General features: G+C 39.4%; 1 protein-coding gene across 2 annotated transcripts in view; it reads right to left on the bottom strand.

The window, feature by feature from the left end:
- Positions 1-24,706, bottom strand: part of SNAP25 (synaptosome associated protein 25) — a 69,430-nt gene that overhangs the window by 11,104 nt on the left and 33,620 nt on the right. The window contains exons 2-5 of one of the 2 annotated variants that reach the window (XM_038751134.1): positions 16,086-16,224; positions 12,014-12,055; positions 8,365-8,413; positions 519-636 (exon numbers count right to left, since the gene is read on the bottom strand). In XM_038751134.1, the coding sequence (XP_038607062.1) occupies positions 519-636; positions 8,365-8,413; positions 12,014-12,055; positions 16,086-16,157 (281 nt within the window). In that variant the 5' untranslated portion in view covers positions 16,158-16,224. Of the gene's footprint in view, positions 1-236; positions 355-518; positions 637-8,364; positions 8,414-12,013; positions 12,056-16,085; positions 16,225-24,706 lie in introns of both variants that reach the window. The other variant, XM_038751133.1, reaches the window with a different exon arrangement.

Genomic DNA, 24,706 nt, shown 5'->3' with positions numbered 1-24,706 from the left:
CAAAGGTGTTGCCAGTGAAGCTTTCACTGCAGTATGCCCAATTTTAATGCATCTACAGTAATCCCCACTGAATTGTCTACACTGTGAGATGAATGCATTGGAACCAGTATTGATCAGTTCTGCATGCCACATGCTCATCCTGCCCATACACCTAGCAGGAATGAGCTTCGCAAGGCCGAGAGCTGGGCCTTGAATGCTCAAATATTCAGGCAGGCAGGCAGGCAGGCAGCACCTACTTGTTACACGGACAGACACAAAGACCACAGAATTTTCCTAGGTCCGTCAAATTCTTTTCTGCTTCTTTCATGTCCTTATTGATTTGGTCCATTCCCTCTTCGATGCGTTCCAGTTGTTCTGATTAAACACAAGTATTTTATCCCCACAGAATGAAGCAGATGAAAAAGGACAAAGAAAAAAGACAAAACTTCAGACATTCACTTTGACAGAAAAAAACCACAAACAAAACAAAAAAAAAAAAAACTGGACACCACAGAGCAGAGTTGGTACCCAGTACCTACTTGTTACAAGGACATATGAAAAGGCCACAGCATTTCCCTAAATCTTTTAAATTTTTCTCGGCCTCCTTCATGTCTTGGTTGATATGGTTCATGCCTTCTTCAACACGATCGAGTTGTTCTGGTCAGGACAAAGGGATGATAGTATGGAATGAATTTTTTTTTGGTTTTCAACAGAACATGAGAAATGACTATGTAAAAAAGAATTCAAGAGAGAGAGAGAAATATTACAATGCATTGTCTGAGTGGATGCATTGCTGCTGGGATGTATGCAGGCTGAAGGCTGACGAGGCCCTATTAGCATGGGGTGGAAACGAAAACAAAAACGATGCTTCATATAGTTTTTAAATTCAAACAGGATGTAATGGTAGGGGTAGGCCTGTTTAAACTTAATGTCCAGAAACACAGCACACTACATTCACTTAACACCAATGACACCCAAGAGAAAGAAAAATAAGGCATTATTCCTTTGCATAAAATAAATACATTAATAGAGACATCAATAGTTGGAAAAAATATCTCCAGCAACAGGAAACAGTAGTAGTGTTTGGAGTTCTAACTGTTTTCAATTAGGAGAAGGGAAAAAAGATTCTTGATTTGCCCTTTATGGAATGAAAACCATTAACAACAGAATCTTCATTTTGCTCCTATTCCTTCACCACTTTATTCATCCACTGACTTATTCTCTCGATAAACTAATAAGCCATGCACTCCCATGGCTAGGTCCCTGACTGAAGCAGTTCTAGTGTGAGGTAAAAGGATTCAGGAGGCTTGGGTTTTGTTGCATTTCCATTGCTTGATGTACTGTCTGTGAAAGCCATTTAACTTCTCTGCACCTTGATCTCCAAAATCAGGGAGATGGTAACTGGTGATATTGTCCAGACCAAACTGACACTATCTCAGAAAGGGAAATGTGGTGTCTTATGAAAAGCATTCAAGTCAGCACCAAAACACTGAGGACAAAATGACAATCTAGTCAGTGTCTCAAAATTCAATTTTCCTGATGCGGGAAGCCAGCCGGTCCAAGAAGAGGGGTTTGTTAGATGGCTTTAGAGCTGATTAAACAGTTATCAATCAATCATATTTTGAGTGCTTTCTGTGTGCAGAACATTGTACCAAGCTCCTGAAGCACCTTGGAAAGTACAACAGAGTTAGATGTGAACCCTGTCCAGCATTTATTGAGCACCTTCTACGTGTAGTACATTGTACTAAACACTTGGGAAAGTACACTACAAGAGAGTTGATAGATGCAGTCCTTGCCCACAAGGATCTCACAGTCTATAGAAACTGACATTAAAATAGATTAGGGATAGGGGAAATAGTAGAGCATAAAAATATATTTTATAATACATGAAATAATTATTTCCATTTCTAAAATTCTAGAAACATGTGCTTTAGCTTGAACTTTATTTTTACTGCTGCTTCTTTACTGCTTTTCACATTACTTGGAAATGAGAAATTAGATTTCCTGGCTTAGCTTTCTAGTCAATGAATTTCACTTAATGGTTCTTTTTTTAGAGAATTGTGAAGTTCCGTTTTTGTCTCCACACTTCATAGGGCTGAATATGCATTTAAAAGAGTTTTTAGTGATATTTTCCATAATGGTATATAATTATTTCCCTTTTGATGAACATTTTGATTCTAAAACGTCGCATTTTCAGTTGAATTTTAAAAGATCGAGAGTGAGGAAGATAAAGGTAAAAAGGAAGGAAGCATAATTGTAATGACAAATTTCAGACAAAAATAGAACGTAATTTGTTTTAAATGCATAGTTTTAACGTTTGATTCTCACTTGAAATTGAAGCACAGAGTTATTCATTTGTTATCAAGAGTTTTTCCATTTGTTATTGAAGTTCAGTGGTGTTTCTGGATTGTCCAATGTACTTGGTGCAATTCTTTGCTAAGAGGCTTTAGGGATGGGAAAAAAATGCGCACCTGAGCGCCATCTAGGGGAATATTTCTGCCTTGCAGTCTCTCTGATTTTGTGATTGGAGTAGTCTGCTAAAATCCCAGCACCCTTGGGATGGCATTTATTAAGCGCTTACTATGTGCAAAGCACTGTTCTAAGCACTGGGGAGGTTACAAGGAGATCAGGTTGTCCCACGGGGGGCTCACAGTCTTAATCCTCATTTTACAGATGGGGGAACTGAGGCACAGAGAAGTTAAGTGACTTACCCAAAGTCACACAGCTGACAATTGGCAGAGTCGGGATTCGAACCCATGACCCCTGACTCCGAAGCCCGTGCTCTTTCCACTGAGCCATGCTACTGGGTGACCAGTAGTGTTGCATTATGAATATTTCTGCCTTGCAGTCTCTCTGATTTTGTGATTGGCCTAGTCTGCTAAAATCCCAGCACCCTTGGGTGACCAGTAGTGTTGCATTATGAGAGAGGGCTGGGACCTGAGTCCAAGAGCTACATGGGGATTGGGGATGTCCTGGGCTTTGGGCATCACCCTTGTAGGGATCCAGAAGGAGCCAAAATGATTCCTACATTGCCAACTTGTACTTCCCAAGCACTTAGTACAGTGCTCTGCACACAGTAAGCGCTCAATAAATACGATTGAATGAATGAATGAATTCCTGAGGAGGGGACTCTGAAGAGGCCAGTTCCATGGGGGAAAATCCTGGCAACACCTTGCAGGGGTGTTAAGCTGGATTCCCCCTTCAGTATCCCTGTACTTCAAAGTATTCTCTCTGAGGACACACCAAGCAACTGCTGGCCCAAGGCCCCCATAATACCACAAGTGTCAAAACAAAGGGCATAGGGACTGGTTAGTGTCTCGAAAATTAAATATGCCCCTAAAGGCATTTAAACATAAATCGTTCCCTGGAGACCTAAAAGAGTCTATTCCTTTCTCTATGTGTCATCTTACTTTCAGGATGTGACACAAAGACTGGGGACAAGACAGCTGAATCACCTTGCCCCCTCCTACCTCACCTCACTACTCTCCTACTACAACCCAGCCCACACACTTTGTTCCCCTGATGCTAACCTTCTCACTGTACCTCGATCTCATCTATCTTGTCTCTGACCTCTTGCCCACATCCTACCTCTGGCCTGGAATGCCCTCCCTCAAGCGCTTAGTACAGTGCTCTGCACACAGTAAGCGCTCAATAAATACGATTGAATGACTGAGGCAGAAAATTGCTCTCCCCCACTGCAAAGCTTTATTGAAGGCCCATCTCCTCCAAGAAGCCTTCCCAGACTAAGCCCTCCTCCCCTCATTCATTCATTCATTCAACTGTATTTATTGAGCGCTTACTGTGTGCAGAGCACTGTACTTTCTCCCACTCCCTTTTGTGTCACCCTGACTTGCTTCTTTCACTCATCCTCCCTCCCATCCCCACAGCATATATGCATATATCTGTAATTTATTTATATTGATGTTTGTCTCCCCCTCTAGACTGTGAGTTCGTTGTGGGCAGGGAGGTGTCTGTTGTTGTAGTGTACCCTTCTAAGTGTTTAGTACAGTGCTTTGCACACAGTAAGCACTCAATAAATACAGTTGAAAGAAAAAGAAAAGCTGAATGGTTAGCGTTTTCTTACGCTAACCATAACATTCATACTTAACATTCTTACCCAAATGTTATCCGTATTGAATGCCCACACATTCAATGCTACGATGAAAAAGTATTCTTTTCTATGTGGCCCATGTTTTTTACTTAATATCTCTCTCTTCACTCATTACCTACCCACCCTAACATTTGCATATTTTAAGGGCATTTGGGCAAAGTTATGTGTAAATGACTTCCTTTTGGGGAAAGATGAAGAAACCCTTTGGATGTCGTTATGGAGTATGTGCTTAATCCTTTGGTACTTCATAAGTGGTATCATCAGTCGGGATTATCATTCTTCCCCAAGAGAAAAAGAATTATTTAGATAAGTAATTATAATAACATCTTTTTATAATGTCTCCATATAGAAATCACATCACATTTAGGGGCATGGAAATTGATTGTTTAGAATTGAGCAAGAAGTAGTTAATCATGAAATTAAAATGTAAGATTTGTGTGCAAACAATTAAAAGCAATGGTTCCTATGATGTGAGTATTGATGCTGTGTCCATTTAATTATTTTCTATTGTACTGAATCATGATAATATTGAAAATGCTCTGACCATTTTTCTGACTAAATGGATTTTAAGCCAGTAAAATATGCATTTTAATGTGTTCCAAATGATGTGAGGTAGTGGAACCTACTTTTTCATGGATAGTTTGACCCTGAAGAGTGTGACTTTATTTTGAGTGATTTCTTTTCTTTCCTAGATTAATTTCTTTAGCATTTCTTTAACAGTGAAAGTCACCTTTGCCACTGGCTTTAAATACCACAGAAAGGAAAAACCTCCTGCCTTTAATCCTATGTAGACTTGCAACTAAGTATAATGCATTATTAGCCCTTGCCCAATTTTTTTTTAACTAGGCTCCCCTTTCCCTAGTAGTTACCCAGATAATTAGATTGAAAGAAATAAGTATTCTTTACTGATCATCAACTTTGAGCCCGTGAATCAGAGACTTTTTTAAATCATGAAGAATATTTAAAGAGCAGTAGAGCCCTGGAGTCTCAGTGCAGAGTTCCTCTTATCACTACCACAGTGTGGATTCAAGTCAGTGGCAACTAGCAACTCAAAAGAAATATGGCTTCATTCTGAGGTTCACGCCTCAATTTGGATGCTTTCACCTTCCTCCAACTGAGGCACAATTCAGCTTTCTCTGACCAGGCAGGATCTCCCCTTCAATTTGATGTTCTGTAATTACATTTTCATTCATTTGTTGATTTACTGTTGTGTATGTGTGTGTCAGTGTGTATGTGTGTAATGTGTGTGTTTCTCAACTGTTTTGAAACTACATTTTGAAACAGTTCCCCACATAAGAGATTCCTGTTCTTATAGGTGTGTATATATAGTCATATGTGCACTTTTTATGGTATTTAATAAGCACTTACTGTCTTCCAGGCACTGTACTAAGCACTGGGGTAGAGTCAAGCTAATCAGGTTGGACACAGACCATGTCCCACATGGGGCTCACGGTCTTAATTGCCATTTTTCAGATGAAATAGGCACAGAGAGGTTAAGTGACTTGTCCAAGGTCACACACTGTGATGGGTATTGTGGTTTTGTTGAATCAATCAATGCTTACTTATTTGCAGAACATTATACTAAACGTTTGGGAAAGAACAAAACAACAGTGCTGGTTTATGTGATCCCTGCCCTCAAGGAGCTTACAGTTTTCAGGGAGGAGGTTTATTATTTCAGCTAAAGGATTGAACTCCAAAGTGCATTACTGTTATCCCTGTAACTTTCATAAATAAGTAGAAGAAAATACTTTTCCGTCACTTCACCTTACAGTAATGGTCTCAAAGACTTAAGCTTATCGGTGCCAAACACAATTCGATTCTCCACTATTCAGAGTGAAGATGCCCCAGAGGAATTTCTCGAGTTATGTATTGAAACACTAAGGCAAAGGAGTTGCTAAGAAACCTAAATAGCCAAGAAACAAATGAGCTTTATGACCGGAAAGGTTAACTGTTCCCATAACATCTCTTTCCAAAAATCAATGTCAGAGTCATTCTATACAAATGCAGGTCAGCTGAAAAAAAAATCACTTGGCAGCATTAATGGTGGCTTTCTTAAAAGGCTGATCTGTCAAGTGGCCCATGACTTAAGTACACTGAATGGATAATAGCATTTACATGCTTTTTAAAAAAATCATCTAATAATTTTGTGCATTCAAATACTTTCCCTGTTATACATGTTATAGTTAAATTACAATTAAAGAAACATTCTCCTACAATACCAAAGTTGCACACTTTAAAATTACAGGAATTAAAATACACTTAGTATGGCACTGTAATTATGATATATTTTTTTAAATTTGCAATTCCACCAATGGATCATTTAAGATTTTAATCCAAAACTGCAATAATAATTGATTGAACATTTGTGGTATGACTATAACCAAGTAGGGGTTTTTACTTTCCCAGGAAGGATCAGCTCCCTTTAGATGTGTTTATAAACAAATGCATTTTAGCCCTCTAACTGAATGTTGAATTTCCTAGGCTTACTGTTTTATTGGAAAATGACATTTCTTAGAGCACAAGTATTTAAAAGGCAGAAATAAAATTGCGAATGTAAATGGAAAAAAAGTGTCTGCCCTGGAAAATAAACATTCTATTTAATAGATTTTGAGTAAAGTTTATGCTGTAGATATTGCAAAATTAATTCAAAAGACAAATCTTTACATTTTCAAGTTTTATCCCAATTGCTTCTGATTTAGAAAATCACCCATTTTCCCCTTTGAAAATATGACTTGAAAATGTTTCTCTTTGAAACAGGGAAAGGGGAGGCTTTGTATGTTCTAAGAGTAATGTTCTCTTTGTATTGGACCTGTGGGCTAGATTTTTCTCTTCCACTGGTGTTCGCACATTAGTTCCTAAAGACCAAGGAACCACTTCACAAGTTTCAGAGGATCAAATTGTTACTTTAGGTCAATTTAGTATTCATGATTCCTAGATAAGATTCAGTAAACTTCCATAGTTTCCCTACTCCCTACAAAGTCAAGTCATCCTGAATTGAATAACATTGGGAATAAACATTGATGTATTTTTGCCAAATTGGGTGACCTTCCCAGTTTGAAAAATTTTCTTATGTTTTAACATACCTAGTTTTCTTTCTATGTTAAGCCCAATTCTCATGAATGGAAATCCTGAAGACACAAAAACATGCTCCTTGGGAGAGCAGAGAGAAAAGCAATCTTCCTTCATTCTCTCCATTATTCTCCACTGAAGCAAAATTATGCATTCTTGCCCAATCCACCCCTCCCCAACACACTCATCTGTGGTACAGTAAATGGATTTTTCAGAGGCAGCAGAATAGGAATGGAAGTGTCTCTATATGTTGCCAACTTGTACTTCCCAAGCGCTTAGTACAGTGCTCTGCACACAGTAAGAGCTCAATAAATATGATTGATTGATTGATCTTGTGCAGGAGGGATGATTTTTTCCTTTTCCTCTCCCAGGTTACCTATACCTATTCAACTGACCATAGAATGCTCTTTCTCCTCATAGGGGTAGAATTAGATTTAACAAGAATTATGGAAAAAAAGCCCACCAATAGGTTGTTCTCCCATAAATTTGAGACTTCAGGGGAGTGGCTGCCTCAACTCTAGGAAAAGTGAGCAAGGACTAAAGTCCAGAAGGAAGGAGAAATGCAAAATTTTGTAACATTTCCCTTCTGAGATACTTTATGTGATGCGTTTTTGACACTGTAGGTGTCACCACATTAAAATGGCAGTACTTCTCTTGAAATGAATTCTCTCTGGCTTCTTCAGCAAGGTTACATAGGACATAACATGGCAAACATTTCATTGATTTGGCATATTTTGAATTTCCCTCACTAATCTCTGCCTGATTAAAGTCATTTCCTCTCCCATAAGAATCTCCCACAATCCATCTCTAATCCAACTTCCAACTGGCTGCATTGGGATGATGACAGAATAGGAATAATAACTCTGCCTGATGATGTACTTCATTTTTTTCAAATGGTTGAATTTACCAAAGGAAAGAAACCTAACTGAGAAATAAGGCAATAGGGAAAAACAAACAAAAAATAAAACAAAAATAACCAAACAATCTTACATTGCTTAAAATGCTATCTGAAAGTTTCAGTCAAGAAGCATTCAGTGAAAGGAGTCCTTAAGAAACCATTTCTTTCTTATGTCTTCCCATGATATTTGTTAACTCTACTCATTCAAGGAAATCGAAAGAAAACACATTCTCATATTTTTATCACCAAAGACACAATGGTCATTTACAGATGCAGGTTTATATCTCTTACTAAAATCTGAACTTACCTCCTTGCTCATCCAACATAACCAAAGTCCTGATACCAGCATCTTTACTCTACAATCCAATAACGGTAGCAAAGTTGAAAAAGAGGTAGAAAGAGAAAGAGAGAGAGAGAGAGAAATCAGTAAGGGGACATTTAGGCCTAGAAAAAGGAAATACAGAAAGACAAAAGAAACACATACAGAAAATGTGGCCAGGGAATTAATGGGCTAGGAAATTAGGAATGACCAGTTAGATGGAGATTATGTAGGATATTAGAAGATATATCATCCCACTTTCCCATATTTCTGATGGAGTTACTGGACTACTTTAAAAAGTGATGTGAAGAAAGGAAATACAGGATTGTCTTGCCACGATTGCATTGCTTTTTTTTCCCAAGAAAAAAGTTAATTCCCAAATTCTAGTTAAAGTCCTCTTTTATCCTAGAACATGAATTTTCGAGACGTGAATATAGTACAAAGAAGGCCATAGAATGTCTGGCTGTTAAAATGAACAGAAATAACATGACATAATTTACAAAGCAAATGAAAGACTAGCCTCAGGACCAATTGGGTTCCTGTACTGACTAAAAAATTTAAGTAGGTGCCAGATCAAGGTAGTATCCCAGAACAAATTTTATAATGATGATGGCATTTTCATATTCATAAGCATATTTTGTTGTAAAATTAAATTTAAATGATCCCTTTAAATGACTTAAGGTAAACTGTCAACCTTCTGTACATAGGTATATTTTAAAAGTAGAAAAAATAATTTCCTCAAAATGCAGTAAAAGGTCTTTTATGATAAATCTTTGAGAGAAAATATTCTATGCAGGTATATATCCAATACATGCATGCATATTCATATATTTTTATATATGACCATTTTACTGTGAACAAGGTAAACACAATACATTTGACAGTGTTCTGTGAAACTAGCAAAAATTTCAGGTGATTAGTGAATATTGGCCACTTAAAAGTAACATTAGACTATCTCAATTAGTCTTTGAAATAAACAGCTTTGTTGAAAGCTTTTTGTTTTGAGAATCATTAAACAGTGACGTGTCCAATCCTAAAAATTTCCAGAAAGATCTACCTGAAGTCGAAACATTATAGCTGTCACTATATTCTTTTCAAGCAAGAGTATACGAGGATTAAAGTTGTCAAAAAATCATACCAAATATAATATTGATTACACAAATTCTCAAAGAACCACCCTTAGAATTTGCTTAATTAAACAATAAATAAGTAAACAAACAAATCTAACCCCTCATTTTCAACATTAAATCCTGTTGGATTTCATGGGCTTTATAAAAAGTATTCATAAAATTCATATTCTGTAACCCAAAGAAGGGTAGATGGTAGAGATATTCAGATGTGCAGTGACTGATTCAGCCTTTGACATTACACTTAATGTGACATTAAAGTAAACTCAAGTCCTACAAAGTTACTGTGGTCTTTATGTTGATGGGCAAAATAGCGCTTCAATTCTCAAATTTTCAAACTTCTAAATTACTTGCTGAATAATTGAATAGTCTCCTTAAAAAATCACTTTTTATTTAAAGCAGAACATTACTTTGTAATAGTTGGATGTGATGGGTATTTGGCCAGAACCACACAATAATCTTGCAAGAAACAAAAGTAACTACAGTCACTGTTAACAAAGCTATATCTGCTGTTTCTCTTCTTCATTACTGAAATCATTTTCAGTAATTTCATTAAAAGTAACCTTTATGCTTGATGCAGAAACATGTTGAAAAACAAATCTATAATTAATGCATTTGCCATCAATTAATGGAGCTGTTCACAAGGACATTATTTATCTGGACTGGTTGACATTGCTTGTGGTTTTAAAAAAGCACAAAAGGGAATATCGGTGGCCCCCAAACTCCAGAAGGTTGGCAATCATTTCCTAGTCATACGTTCTCATACATTTCCCAATCCCTTTTCCTCTTTTTCAATGTTATTTATCGAGATTGCATAGTCTTTCCATACCTGTTTGAAAGAGTGACTATTCCTACCTTATGAAAATGTATTTCATAGGTTCACACAGGAAAGGGGAATGGAAAATTTGTTTTGGCTTTTATCAGAATGTTTTCAAATATAAAGAAATTCTTACTATGATCAGAGAACCTAGAACGTGTGATGAAGTACAATATGCAAATAGGACCTTAAACATGCACTTCAATCTCCACTATTCATATTTTAGGCCAAAATGCATTGTTTAGCTTTAATAACTGGGCTAATTGTAGCTGGTAAATGGTGATATACATGGGTAAAACTGTTATTCATTTTATGTTTGAGTTGTATGCTTCAACATGAGAAATATAGTTTATCTCCACTTGGATGTTATGACAAGCTTGTGTTGTCAGTGAAAGATCCATTCAATCATATTAAGCACTTACTGTGTACAAAGCACTGTACTAAGCGCTTAAGATGGCAATCTACGAGCCTGCATTTACTGCCCAGCCAGCATTTTCAAATATTAAATCTGTGCCGTTTACTCTCTTCTTTGAAATAATGATAATCTAAAGTATAAAATGGTCCCCTTCATTCAAGATTTGGAAAGCTGCTTTGTGGTGATTCATGTTGCTTAAGTGCTCCCTCACTGTGACTCTTTAGCATTGATTTTATCTGAATGTTTTTCCCCATGAATCTTGGCCGGAGACTGTCACTTATTCAGGACACTCGATGTTCCTAGTAGGGCTTATTGACTTTATTTTCCTACGTGTTATTTAAGAAATAGAATTGGCCCACACATGAAAACTGAAGAGGAAATGATAGTTGGATCAATCAGGGTCCAGGACTATGGTTTAATTAATTTCCTTTCTTCTGCCCTCAACCTTTATTATGTCCTTGGCATATATAATGCTTAGATGGACCAGATGTAATGAGCAAGTTATTTAATCTCTTTGCTAGGAAGCAGTTGAAGATTACGAAAACCATAACGATATTGTAACTGATGTCCTGAGAGGCAGATTCAAAGCACGTATCATTTGGTATATTGCTGAACAAAAGCTATTAGATTTAGTTCATTCAGTTAAGAAGAATATAGTCAAGAACATTCATTTTTCACTTAATCTCTCTCTCTGAACAAGTTAAATGAATCACTTGATTCTTATTGGTTTATGTCAATTTTGTGAAAGCAGAATGCCGCAAGTTCGGTTCAGATGTCATGACACATCTTCAGTAGAGAACACAGATTTACCCTTACAAAAGGCCCATTTCAAACCTTCTGAACAGTGCCTGAGGCTCACCCAAGTGGATGTTCAAATCTTACTCTGAAATATCAGAGGCCTCTTGTGTTGCCCTAAATTTCCTTTGCATTGACTTTGTTGATTAATAACCAGCCCATGATATTTTGGAATTGCCAAAGCCTAATTAAAGAAAAGATGAAAAGGTAGACTTGTAGGAAGGCATATGCAGATGCTACCCAAATGGGACTAGAGACAGTGCATAGCCCAAGGCCAGAAACAGTGCTACACCATTGAAGGCCTAATCACAGACTTGTTCATCTCAGCTGGACATTGCACTCTACAAATATGTCTGTCTTTGGAAATGGCAAAACTCCCACTAATCTCAATAGGAACTTTGTCTAGAGAGTCCAAGGTGAATAGAGATAACAGGATAGGGAATGAATGATCAAATTGAATTTTACAAGATGATCAACGCTTACCTCTTCAACGAGCTGCAGCATACGACGAGTGCTTTCCAGTGACTGAAAAATAATTTTGAAATGAAGTTTCAATTGACAGTGATCCATCCCAAACTACAATAGGATTTTATGATGTTATGCCATTAAAAAAAACTTTTACCCACTTCCCAGTTCAGGATACTGTCACTCTTTCACTGCTCTCTCTTTTGAACCCTATTTCAGTTGCTGTTGTTCTATGCTGTCGAAACACTTCCGACGCCATGGACACATCTCTCCCAGAATGCCCCACCTCCATCTGCACTCGTTCTGGTAGTGTGTCCATAGAGTTTTCTTGGTAAAAATATGGAAGTGGTTATCCTACCTTCTTTCGCACAGTAAATCTGTTCTTGACTCTCTCCCATGCCCCTGCTTCCCAGAACAGGTGTGATTAAGAAAAACAAACTCTGATGGATGCCCAGTGGATATTTACTGTGTTTGAATTTATGTCCAGATTTTTATCCTTTTCTCCAACTCTTCCATTTTCCCTTCTCAACTGTCTACCTGCAGGGCTCCCTTTGAGGTCAATGGTAGAAGGGACTGCAGGTCCTGGGAAATATGAGAAACAGACCCATCGTATGCCCTTATTTTCTTTTCTTTCCTGTCTCACCCCAGTAAATATGGCTTGGTGGGCCACAATCCCTCTTACAGAGTGATAGGTTTCAGAGTAACTGGGCTAGAGAAACTCACAGAAATGGAGAGTAAATTTGTTTCCCATTTTAAGTCACCCCTCCCCCATCAGACTGCTAATAATTCTACCAGATTTGGGGAGAAATCTGAATTTGTTAATTTTTGTCTGTAGAGCAATAGAGCAAGCAATTCCCCTAGTCCCTCTTTTTATCTGCATCACCCTTGCATTTGGATCTGTACTCTCTATTCACCCCTCCCTCAGCCCCACAGCACTTAAGCACATATCTGTATTTTAATGTCTGCCTCCCCCTCTTGACTGTAAGCTCCTTGTGGGAAGGAAACATGTCTACTCTGTTATACTGTACTCTCCCAAGTGCTTAGTAGAGTGCTCTGCACACTGTAAGCACTCAATAAATATTACTCTAGGCTCCTACTATATCTCTATATATCTTTCTTCAGGTAAAATGGTCGGTGGCTTAGTACAGTGCTCAGCACCCAGTAAGCACTCAATAAGTATCAATTGATTGATTGATTGGAGGCTTTTAAAAATTCGATTGATTATGACCTTCCTGAAATGGTAGCTTTCCTACCTGAGATGGGAAAGCGGAGGGCTAGGCCGTCCTGACCCGGGCGACGTGGCTCATCACGCACCCTGAGAATTTGCTCTCTCTAATGTCGGTATGTAAGCCCAGGTGTTTCCTCATGTGCTGCACCTAAATACATGCACAAAACTGGGCTCTCAGCCTGGTGTTTATGACAATCTCTCCCAATCTCCATTCCCGGAGCTCTGGCTGGCTGGGGGAGGGGACGATGTCCCCACTGCTGAATGTCCAGTCTTGGGCATGACCCTGACCAAAAATAATAATAATTGTGACATTTGTGTTAAACGCTTATTATGTGCCAGGCACCGTATTAAGCACTGGGGTGGATACAGGAAAATCAGGTGGGACACAGTCCCTGTCCCACATGGGGCTCACAGTCTCATCCTCATTTTTTACAGATGAGGTAACTGAGGCACAGAGAAGTTAAGTGACTTGTCCAAGATCACACAGAAGACAAGTGGCGGAACAGGATTAGAACCCATGACCTTCTGACTCCCAGGCCTTTGTGCTATCCGCTACATAATGCTGCTTCTCTAAAATGGGTTCTCTAAAAATGTTTAGGAAACGCTGGTTAAGCTGACCTCCTAAATTCAGTCCATCAGCCAATAGTATTTATTAAGCACTTACTGTGCACAGAGCAATGTATGAAGCACTCAGGAGAGTTTAACAGACTTAGTAGACACAATGCCCGCCCTCAAGGAGCATACAGTCAGGCAGAGGAGACAGACACTAAAATAAATTCCAGTTAGAGAGAAGCAACAGAGTTTAAAGATCCATAGGATGATGATGATAGCATTTGTTAAGCGCTTACTATGTGCAAAGCACTGTTCTAAGCGCTGGGGAGGATACAAGGTGATCAGGTTGTCCTACGTGGGGCTCACAGTCTTCATCCCCATTTTCCAGCTGAGAAAGAGTGGGGTGAATCATTAAGTGCTTAATTTACCTCCACGTTTAAAATCATTTGATTCGATGAGAGTAATGAATTGCCTATAATGCTTTCACTCCCTCTACTTGAGGTAGGTTTTTTAAAAAACCTGTCTGTTTCCTGGCTACTCTATTGAAAAATGCTGGTGTTTTTTCAACTGATCTTGATGTATCCAATCTCTCTGTTTGCTATGTCCCTTGGCTACCAGGCTTACCAAATTATCAGTCAAGTGCAATTCATTTAGAGCTTGTCTTCCTGAGATTGGGCTAAATGAGAGTGATACTGATATAACCAACTAATCTTAAGGTAATTATTGTATATGATGGATGAAGAGTCATCAAAATACATGGAAAAGTAATTTAGTATCCTTGTTCTAGAGTTATTGGATTCTGAACAATTAAACCAACATTTCTCATAACTGGGCATGAATGCTATCAAGTAATGACTTTACCCAAAGAAATGACGATGTTGCCTGTGGTGGCAAAATTAAGCGATATATACATATTCACTAACTGTAGCGGAAATTTTCTTATTTTAGACAATAGCAAGGAAGATATAAATACCCAAAAAATTGCATATTGCATATGGTAATGAGCAGCAGTCTTTCTCCAGCCATTTTAGTTTTACAGAATGAGTTTCTAGGCTGAAGACCAGCATGACCTAGTGGAAAGAGCACAGGCTAGTGAGTTGGAGGACCTGAGTTCTAATCCCTGCTCTGCCCAGTCATTGAATCATATTTTTTGAGTGCTTACTGTGTGTAAAGCACTGTACTAAGCACATGCCTATTGTGTGACCTTGGGCAACTCACTTCACTTCTCTCTGCCCAAGCAGCATGGCTCAGTGGAAAGAGCACGGGCTTTGGAGTGAGAGGTCATGGGTTCTAATCCCGACTCCGCCACTTGTCAGCTGTGTGACTTTGGGCAAGTCACTTAACTTCTATGTGCCTATATTACCTCATCTGTAAAATGGAGATTAAGACTGTGAGCCCCCTGTGGGACAACCTGATCACCTTGTAATCTCCCCAGTGCTTAGAACAGTGCTTTGCACATAGTAAGCACTTAAGAAATGCTATTATTATTACTATTATATTTTAAATGGGGACTGAGGCTGTGAGCCTCCCATGGGACAGGAACTGTGTCCAATCCAATTTGCTTGTATTCAACCCAGCGCCTAGTAGAGTGTCTGGCACATAGTAAATGCTTAACAAGTACCCCAAATTATTATTATTAATACTTTTTCCTCCCCCTCCTTGGACTGTGAGCCCACGTTGGACAGGGACTAACTTGTATCTACCCCAGTGCCTAGAACAGTGCTTAACACATAGTAAGTACTTAACAAATTAAATAAATAGTTAATAATTTACACAGCACTTACCATGTGTCAAGGACTGTTCTAAGTGCTGGGATAGATACTATTATTATTACCATTATCATCATCATCATCATCATCATCCTACTTAGGCCCTGAGCCCCATGTGGGATTGGGATCATCTTATCCAGTCATATTTATTGAGAGCTTACTGTGTGCACAACACTGTACTAAGTACTTGGGAGAATACAACATAGAAATAAACAGACACATTACCTGCCCAAAATGGGTTTACAGTCTTCCAACCTGATTATCTTGTATCTACCATAGCACTTAGTACGGTGCTTGACACATAGTAAACGATTAACAAATACATTATTTTTAATAATAACAATAACAATAACAAAATAAATAATAATTAAAATTTGAAAAGTCATTTTAAGGTTTGCTAAAATTCACTCTTTCCTACTTGTGGAAAGCAGTGCCATCAATTGTGCTTTATCCAATTAGCAACCCATTCATGAAGTGCAGAGGACTTAACTTCCAGTTCCTCTACTTCTTATTTCCTTCTCCCCCCAACCCCTGGGCTCACCTCATCGGCGAGCTGGTCAGCCCGCCTCTGCATCTCCTCCAACTCATTGCGCATATCCGCGTCCTCTGCCATGGTCACGGTGTGTGTTGGTATATTGGGAGCTATGGATCAAGGACGTGTGACTGTTTCACCAGAGGTCCTGCAGTGCAACAAATTGCAAAAGAAACACGGGAATTAGAGGCACAGCACACTCCGCAGTGACACTGTGGAAGGTTAATAGCCCTGGAAACACTCGACTTTGTATTTTTGCCACCAGCCAACCTCTCATCACTCCTGTGACTCTCAGCTAGCACACAGAACTCACCATTCAAGGCCAGAACTATTCTATTCAGAGGATATTGGTCACTCCTTTGAATCGGCACACGAACATATTCCGGCAACTCCGATGGGGCTGGTTTCTGCCAAAAAGTGAATTAGTTTTTCGAAGGCACAGGCGGCAATTAGGATTGAGCACACTCGGGGTTGGAAATGACAGGGCTCAACCGGATGACGTTCAGTGTTAACAGTCCACTGTGGCTGTTGGAGACAAGGGTGATTACGTAGGGAGGCTTTTGTCTCTCAGTTGTCATTAAAAATTGACAACCTGCTTTTTGTAATTGATTTTCAGCTGATTTGAAAGGGGAGAGTGGGCCCCATCGTGTGTCATGCGACAAGTACATTACCAGCTTATTTCTCTGCTTGACTCATGTGATCTTGGTGCATACAGAGAGCAGGATTTAGCCATCATCGGAAGAACTAATCCAGCTCGAAGGGGAGGAGGGAAAGGGGAGAGGGGAATGGAGGGAGGAATGTCGAGTTTAGCCACAAAAGACTGCCATTTACTCACTTCAGGAAACAGCTTCTCTTATCGTTCCAAGCTCTCCCCTTAAATAGCATGACTCCAAAGAAGCTCACATCTGTAATCCTTAGGAGTAGAATTACTAAACAAGGGGAAACACGAGAAGGGGCACACTAGAAGACTAATGAAAAGATCACAGAACTGGAATTAGGACACCTGGATTCTAAGAAAAGCAGCAGTGTCTGGTGGAAAGAGCCCAGGCCGAGCAGTCGAAGGACCTGGGTTTTAATCCTGGCTTCGCCACTAACCTGCTAGGTGAGATTGGGCAAGTCACTTAACTTCTCTGTGCCCTTAGTTCCCTCATCTGCAAAATGGGGATTCAATACCTCTTCTCCCTTCTATTTAGACTGGGAGTCCCATCTGCAACCTGATTATCTAGTATCTACCCCAATGCTAACATAGTAAGTGCTTAATAAATACCATTATTATTATTATTATTATTACAGTGCTTGGCACATAGTAAGCACTTAAATGCCATTATGATAATAATAATAATAATAATAATCCTGGCTTCTCCGTTTGCCTGTTGTATGGACTTACCCAAGGTGCTTATTGTCCCCTTTCTTCACTCTTCCTTAGAGAATGCCTGTATCAGTATAGTTTGTGGACCATACTCTTTCAAGCCCAAACAAGAATTTCTTATAAACAATTACTAATTCCGTTTTGCTGATGGGTCAAGCAGAGAAGGTCAAACGGTCTGACCAATTCAGAAAGTGGTCATGTCTGTCCCTGGCAATCCTAATTGAGATTAATTAAAACTTTGAGAAACACTCCTGGACTTCTCAGGGTTGACAGAATCTGCTGATCCACCAGCCTGATGATTTAGGATGATCTAGAAGCCTAGGGAAGGGAGCCTGGGGTTGAGAATCGGAAGTTCTAGGTTCTAATCTAGTTCCACTACTGGTCTGTTGTATGACTCTGAGAGTCTCTTGACTTGTCTGAAACTAAATTTCCTCACCCAAAATACAGACATTAAATACCTATTCTACCTCCCCCTTTAGACTGTGGGACCGAAATTATCTCGGATCTGATTGTGTGATATCTTCCCCAGCACTAAAAGCAGTGCTTGGCCTGTAGAGCTTTACAAATACCACATTTAATCTTAATATTATAATAATAATTATTATTATTACTGGGGCAGAGATCAGAGTTGGGATTATCAGCATGTGGTTCCTATGGCTTGTTCTGTCTACATACTATTTTTAACTTTACCTTACTCAGATTTAGCCCCAATCTTGAAATCTTTCAAAAGGAAATTCTATTCAAAGAGCTGACTCTCCCTTTACAGATGAAGCCAGAATAGCTGTGGCCAATAAATTGACAGCAGTAAACCAAAACACAGAAATCCAAACTTCCCATTCTCTAGGTCTCTCTCTTTCTTCCTTTTCCAGAAGATTTTTATTTTAATGTCTGTCCTCTCGTGAAGACTGCAAATTCCTTGTGGGCGGGATTGTGTCTACCAACTCTTTATATTATACTTTCCCAAGTGCTTAGTACAGTGCTCTGCCCACAATGAGTGCTCAATAAATACCTTTGATTGATTCCCAGCAGAGAAACTCGTTAAATCTTGAGCAAAAAGTCATCCATAAAACCCTCAGGAGGCCACAATGAGACAATGCAGATTATTGATTGGAAAGAGAGAAAAAAAAAGGGCAGATACAATTTTGCTCTGTTAATTCTAAGGATCCTCATGCTAATGTTTTAGCATTTATAATCCCTGCTGTGTTTTTTTAATCCTTGGTATTTAATTTGCATTTGCTAGCTGAACATCTCTGGGTTCTTTACCTAGCTATCACCTTGAACAGTAATCCACTGCAGGAAGGCATTATGTATTATTATTTTATGGTGACATACTGACAGCTCATTCTTCCCATTTTTCAAGTTGGGAAACTCAAGGACTTAAAAATTAAGGGATTTTTCCCCAAATCACAAATAAATCTGTGGCAAAGCCAAACCCCCACCAGTTTTGGTGTAAAACTTCCAGAAGGGACTTCCTGGGTTGAGATTGTGAAGGTGGCAAACGAAGTCATCCTATTGGCATTTGGCATGCCAACCTCTGGCATGCCAGCACTCTGTGGTGACTGCCTCTACCCCTCTCCCGCATTTGTGGTTGCTCTCTTGGTCTCTTTCACCCTGTCCCTCTCCCTCTTCCTGAGGGGTTGTTTGAGCACTCGGTAACCTCCTCCAGACCCACTGAGGCCTGGTACACATCCTGCCTCGCTCCTTTCTGTCCACCCCCACCTCTAGCCAGCGTCTCCAAGGAAAACGGGTACTTTTCAGCCAGCTGCAGAGACAGTGGAAGTTACACTGGTTAGATTGATGAGACTAAGCTTAACAAGTTTCCAGCCAACCCTTGTGAATTACAGAAATCCCAAAAATCACCAGAATTAAAGCCATAAGGATTTACAACTGCCCCCCGCCCCACCACACCGCCCACCAACCTCTTCGTGGTAGGATCATTCCCTTTGGTTAGTGATGGGACAAATCCAGTGTCTGCTAATTCACTTTCCATTTCCTTTTAAGGGTAATAACTGCTATCTCTCAATGCAAGGCCTGAAGACACAGGGTCCAGGGGTACCATGCTTTATGCAGCAATCCACCCATGCACTGCACACGTAGAACTTCCAAGGGGCTCTTTCATAGAAATCCACAAACAGATCTATCTTGGAAATTTATTGAAAAGCCAAGCTCTGTGGCCTTCCAAGACTTACAGTGTAGCTATTTTCCCCCTGGACTCAGATTTCTTTGTGTACACAAATAAGAAGACAAAGTGACTGCTTGTGTTTCCTTGGCAATCATCTTTGATAAATTGCTGTCTTTAGTGTGAAGAGAACAGTTGTCTGACCTTCATTCTTTCATACAGCTCACGGCCTCCTGGCTCTAGACTGATTGTGCTCTGTTGGACATCAGTTAAAGGAAAGATATTCTGCAGGGAAGACTCAAATGCTGTTTTACCCAGCTGCAATGCATTATTTTATTTCCAAACAGTATCCCTGCTAGGGAATTTGAACATCTTGGGATGGCTGCTAGACTATTTGCAAATTCCTGTGTGTTCTGGAGGCTAAAAAGTAAAACATTTAGATGAATCTGACCACTCAACAGCAATAGTTCATGATACTTGAAATTTGGAGGGCCAATCAAAGCTGGCTAATAAGGTGGCTGATTTCAAGATGGAAATTTTGATTTGACAATAGACCTTTCTTCATATGTTTACTGCCATTGGTCAATAAGTTGGTTTCCATTCAAAACCTCCCCAAATGCACATTAGTATTCTAAGAGAGGGAAACTGAAGAGATGCAGTTGTAACGATGATTAATAACTATTACAACAGCTTCAAGAATTTGCTCTTTAAATGGTACTTAACAGATAAGAAGGCATTAACATTAGATCTCCCATTCTTGCCTATTAAGGGACAGGTAGCTATGTGTCCTCCTGAGCTCATTCTCCAGCTTCCTTCTCTAGTCTCTGTTTCATTTGGCCTTGCTCCAGCTGCAAAGAACAATGCTCCAGGCACAGTCTTTGACAACCACCAATCAATCAGTGGCATTTGTTGAGAACTTATTTGGCACAGAGTTTTGTCATGAGTACTTGAGAGACTGCAACAGAGTACTCTGGCTGAATGGTTGCCATAGAGAAGAAGGGGGTCAATATGTTGGCATAGAAAAACTCATCTTGGTGGGTGGCATATGGCTATTACATGGTGGCTGACTACTATTTGTGGGGGAGAATTGCTGGTTCCTCCTTGATTTTCCCTGACCACACTCCCTTTGGTGGTTTACAGCTGAAGTTGTGCATGAGCACTGTGACCAGGGTAGAAAGATAGAGGCAGAATCAATCGTATTTATTGACGGTTTACTATGTACAGACCACTGTACTACGTTCTTGGGAGAGTACAATATAACAGACGCGTTCCCTGCCCATATTCCCTACTCATTGTCTCTCTCTCTCTCTTCAGCCATAGGTAGCTTGTAGAGGACTGTCCTGGGTTTCTCAGCAGGAAGTTACAACAATACTCTCCTCCCACTCCTTCTAGTGGGGAATGGATCATAAATCCAAAGTCCTTCTCAATCTTGTTACTTTTCAAGCTAGTATAGACTTCATCTTCACGGACAGAACAGGAACAGAAGACTCATTTTAGAGCACACATTACATCTCAATCTGAACTAGTGCCCTAACCACTCCCCCTCCCTTGCTCTTCAGAGAAGAACTAATAATCCTAGGACATAATCTGGCAAATACTCTTTTTTGAATGGTATTTGTTAAGTGCTTACTATGTACCAGGGTTAGATACAAGATAATCCAGTTGGACAAAGTTCATGTTCCAGCTTTAATCCCCATTCTTCAGATGAGGTAACTGAGGTATAGAGAAGGTAAGTGACTTGCCCACACCAGGTAAGTGATGGAGCTGAGATTAGAACCCAGGTCCTCTGCTTCTCAGGCCCACAGTCTTTCCACTAGGCCATGCTGCTTCTTTAAAACTAACCAAGATAAAATCAAGTCCCAACCAGTAAGCGGGAGAGGTCTCAGTGCTATTAAATACTGTGGTTAGTTTTCTCTAATTGGATAAACCATGGATGGAACAGGGGAAGTAGAAACTTCAATTTTTCTACTTCATTGTTCACAGAGATCCCCACTAGATACTGGTCTCCTGCCGTGAATTCTTGCAGCAGAAGAATGCACTAGAGGAAAGATTTCCTGAAGAAACAGCATCCACATTGCTCTCTGTGGTTTACTTAAATTTCTTCTTTCTGAGAATGCAGAATATAAAGTTTTGTTTTGCTCCTTTAGGACATTCAAAGTTCATTTTAAGTGACTCACTTTTTTCATTGGATATTTTGAAGAGAATATTTTGTTCTTCTATGAGGCCTGGTCTTCAGAAAAGTTTAATGACATGTCATGGAGAAAGGGAAGAGCATCAAAATTCCTATTTTCCAGTGGGAATTGTAGCAGAGAGGTCAAGTGGCTGGCTTCAAAACTTTTCACTGTGCTCTGTTGTCTCTCCTGATGCCGATTTCTTGTTTACGTCCTTCCCCTAGCCTGGAACTCTCTTTTCCTTCACATCTGGAAGACCAAAGCTATAATCTCCAAAGTCTTCCTGAAATCTATCTCCTCCTGGAGGCCATCCCCAATCTTATCTCCCAACTGCTACTTCATCTAGACTGTGAGCCCATTGTTGGGCAGGGACCGTCTCTATATGATGACGATTTGTACTTCCCAAGTGCTTAGTACAGTGCTCTGCATACAGTAAGTGCTCAATAAATATGATTGAATGAATGAATGAATCCCTTCTTTGCCACCTAAGCATTTAAGTACTCACAAGCTCCACAGAACTTATGTTCATATCTTATATGTCCTATTAACTCCTCCTAGCTGCAACTTATTTACATATCTGTATCCTCAGATGGAACTCCTTTGGAGTGTTGTACAAGGTATACTCAGAACACTGAATTGAGCACTGAGTATAATCATGTTTATTGAGTGCTTCCTGTGTGCAGCATCCTGTACTAAATGTTTAGGTGAGTACAGTATAATATAAAGTTGGCAATTATGTTCCTGGCCCACATGGAGTTTACACTCTAGGAGGGAAGGAGAGGAGAAAAAAGATGAGTGAAATGGAAAACCAAGAATGCTTTTGGATTAACTAAGGTTGCAGGACTTTCTAATCACTTGACACAGTTAACCTTTGTCAGTGTAAATGTATTATGGTTTTCCTGTGTTCTCCCCCCAATTGATTCAGAGTTTCCAATCATTAGAGCTAAACTATAGTACTTTCATTTGGTAGCAAATCTGTGCACTTTACATCAGCACTCCAAATGCTAGGGTGTTGAAAATTCCAGAGGACACTTGGTACGCAGGGTGAAGAAAGTGTGAAGACCAGCTGTCATTCTTTGAACTGAGTTGTTATTTGTTAAACACTTTGACTCATCAGCAAAGACACAAAAATGCTTTTTCAGATTAAATGAGTTTTTGGTCACAGGCAAACAGGACTCACAGAAATGCTGGCAGACTTCTTTGAAGATAACTCGTTCACCATGATCAATGCTTTTTACTCACTTATATGCATTTTGGGAAACGCTTACCTCTGTAGCTACTTAGAATCAATTCAGCAATTTCTGCCAAGTGCAGAGACAATTACTGGTAATGTGGGCATAGAATGTGTCTGTTGAATTGTCCTCTCCCAGGCACTTAGTACAGTGTTCTGCACACAGTAAGTACTCAATAAATATGATTGATACTTCTGCAATAGTTCTGCTGAGGTTTATGGGTTGTATTATTCAGAAACAATGACCACTAGTGTTCTTGATTATCCTGGAGTTTAAATTGCCAGTTGCAATTATTCCTTAAAAAGTGAATTAATTCATTCATTCAATCGTATTTATTGAGTGCTTACTGTGTGCAGTGCACTCTACTAAGCACTTGGGAAGTACAAGTTGGCAACATATAGAGACGGTCCCTACCCAACAACGGGCTCACAGTCTAGAAGGTGAATGATTCTTGCATGAGGAAGAGATAGATTTGCCTTTGCAGAAATATTTAAGCATTGTTTGATTTAAAGTATGGCATATTTACAACATTAAGTTCCACCTGAGATGCTGGGATTACTATGGATTTATTAGAAACAGGTGCCATAATACTCTATTGGTAATCATTTAGGATTAACAAATCTGGTTAATGTCAGACTTTCTCATTTATTGTGGAAACCATCAAATAGGATAAACTTCACCACGTGTCAACATGTATTGAGCTCCCAAAGGAACCATAACTATATATTAGCTTTCCCACCCTTTTCCCCTCCTTACTCCCACTTCAGGGCTTCCACATTCCGTGCTTGGATACTTATTCCCGCTCCTCCTCCCATCACCAGTAGTTTTTATATGGACATATATTTAAACTCTGTTGCTTTTCCCCTACCTGTAATTGATTTTAGTGCCTGTCTTCCCCACTTCTAATCCCAGCTCCACCACTTGTCTGCTGTGTGACTTTGGGCAAGTCACTTAACTTCTCTGTGCCTCAGTTACCTCATCTGTAAAATGGGGATTAAGACTGTGAGTCCCACGTGGGACAACCTGATTACTTTGTATCAACCCCAGCACTTAGAACAGTGCTTGGCACATAGTCTATAACAAAATACCATCATCATTATTATTATTATATTGTAAGATCCTTGAGTGTGGAGATCATGTGTCCCAACTATTGCACTCTCCCAAATGCTTAGTACAGTGTTCTGAATATACTAAGCATGTAATAAATACTTTTGATTGCACTGTATTTCAAGGAAATGTCTGCACGGTCCAATATGGAAGACATCTAACCACCCCAACCAAGCTTGGGTCCTCAACTTTGTCACAGTGGCTCCATGAGGTAAGCACCCCTTATCTCTGTGACCACTTCTTCATTGGTAAAAATTAGAGATTCCATCCTCCAAAGGAAGAAAATGTGTATAAGACACTTTGATCTCCTTGGAGAAAGAAGTTAATTATCTTTTTTTCCTCCACATTAACTGCATGAGGAAGTTATCAAGCATGGTCCCACTGCTGTTATTTTCACTAGGGGAAATCTACCCTTGATGTTAAAGCAACTGTAAATTTTAAAGCACTAATTCTAAGGGAACAATTAAGCACTTTTACTGCTGCTGAGACAATTCTATAAAAACCCATAAAAAATTCATTCTATTGTTGGAAAGGCACTCTGACTTTTCTAAATAAGAATTTCACTGCATAAATTCAGGAGAGGGTGGAATTTATTTTAAACAGTTCCTACAGTTGTATAACTCCTTTTCGTT

Source organism: Tachyglossus aculeatus, chromosome 9 (genome assembly GCF_015852505.1).
Source record: "Tachyglossus aculeatus isolate mTacAcu1 chromosome 9, mTacAcu1.pri, whole genome shotgun sequence".
Taxonomy (NCBI): Eukaryota; Metazoa; Chordata; class Mammalia; order Monotremata; family Tachyglossidae; genus Tachyglossus; species Tachyglossus aculeatus.
The sequence above is the reverse complement of the archived record's forward strand: the minus strand, read 5'-3'. Positions and strand labels throughout refer to the sequence as shown.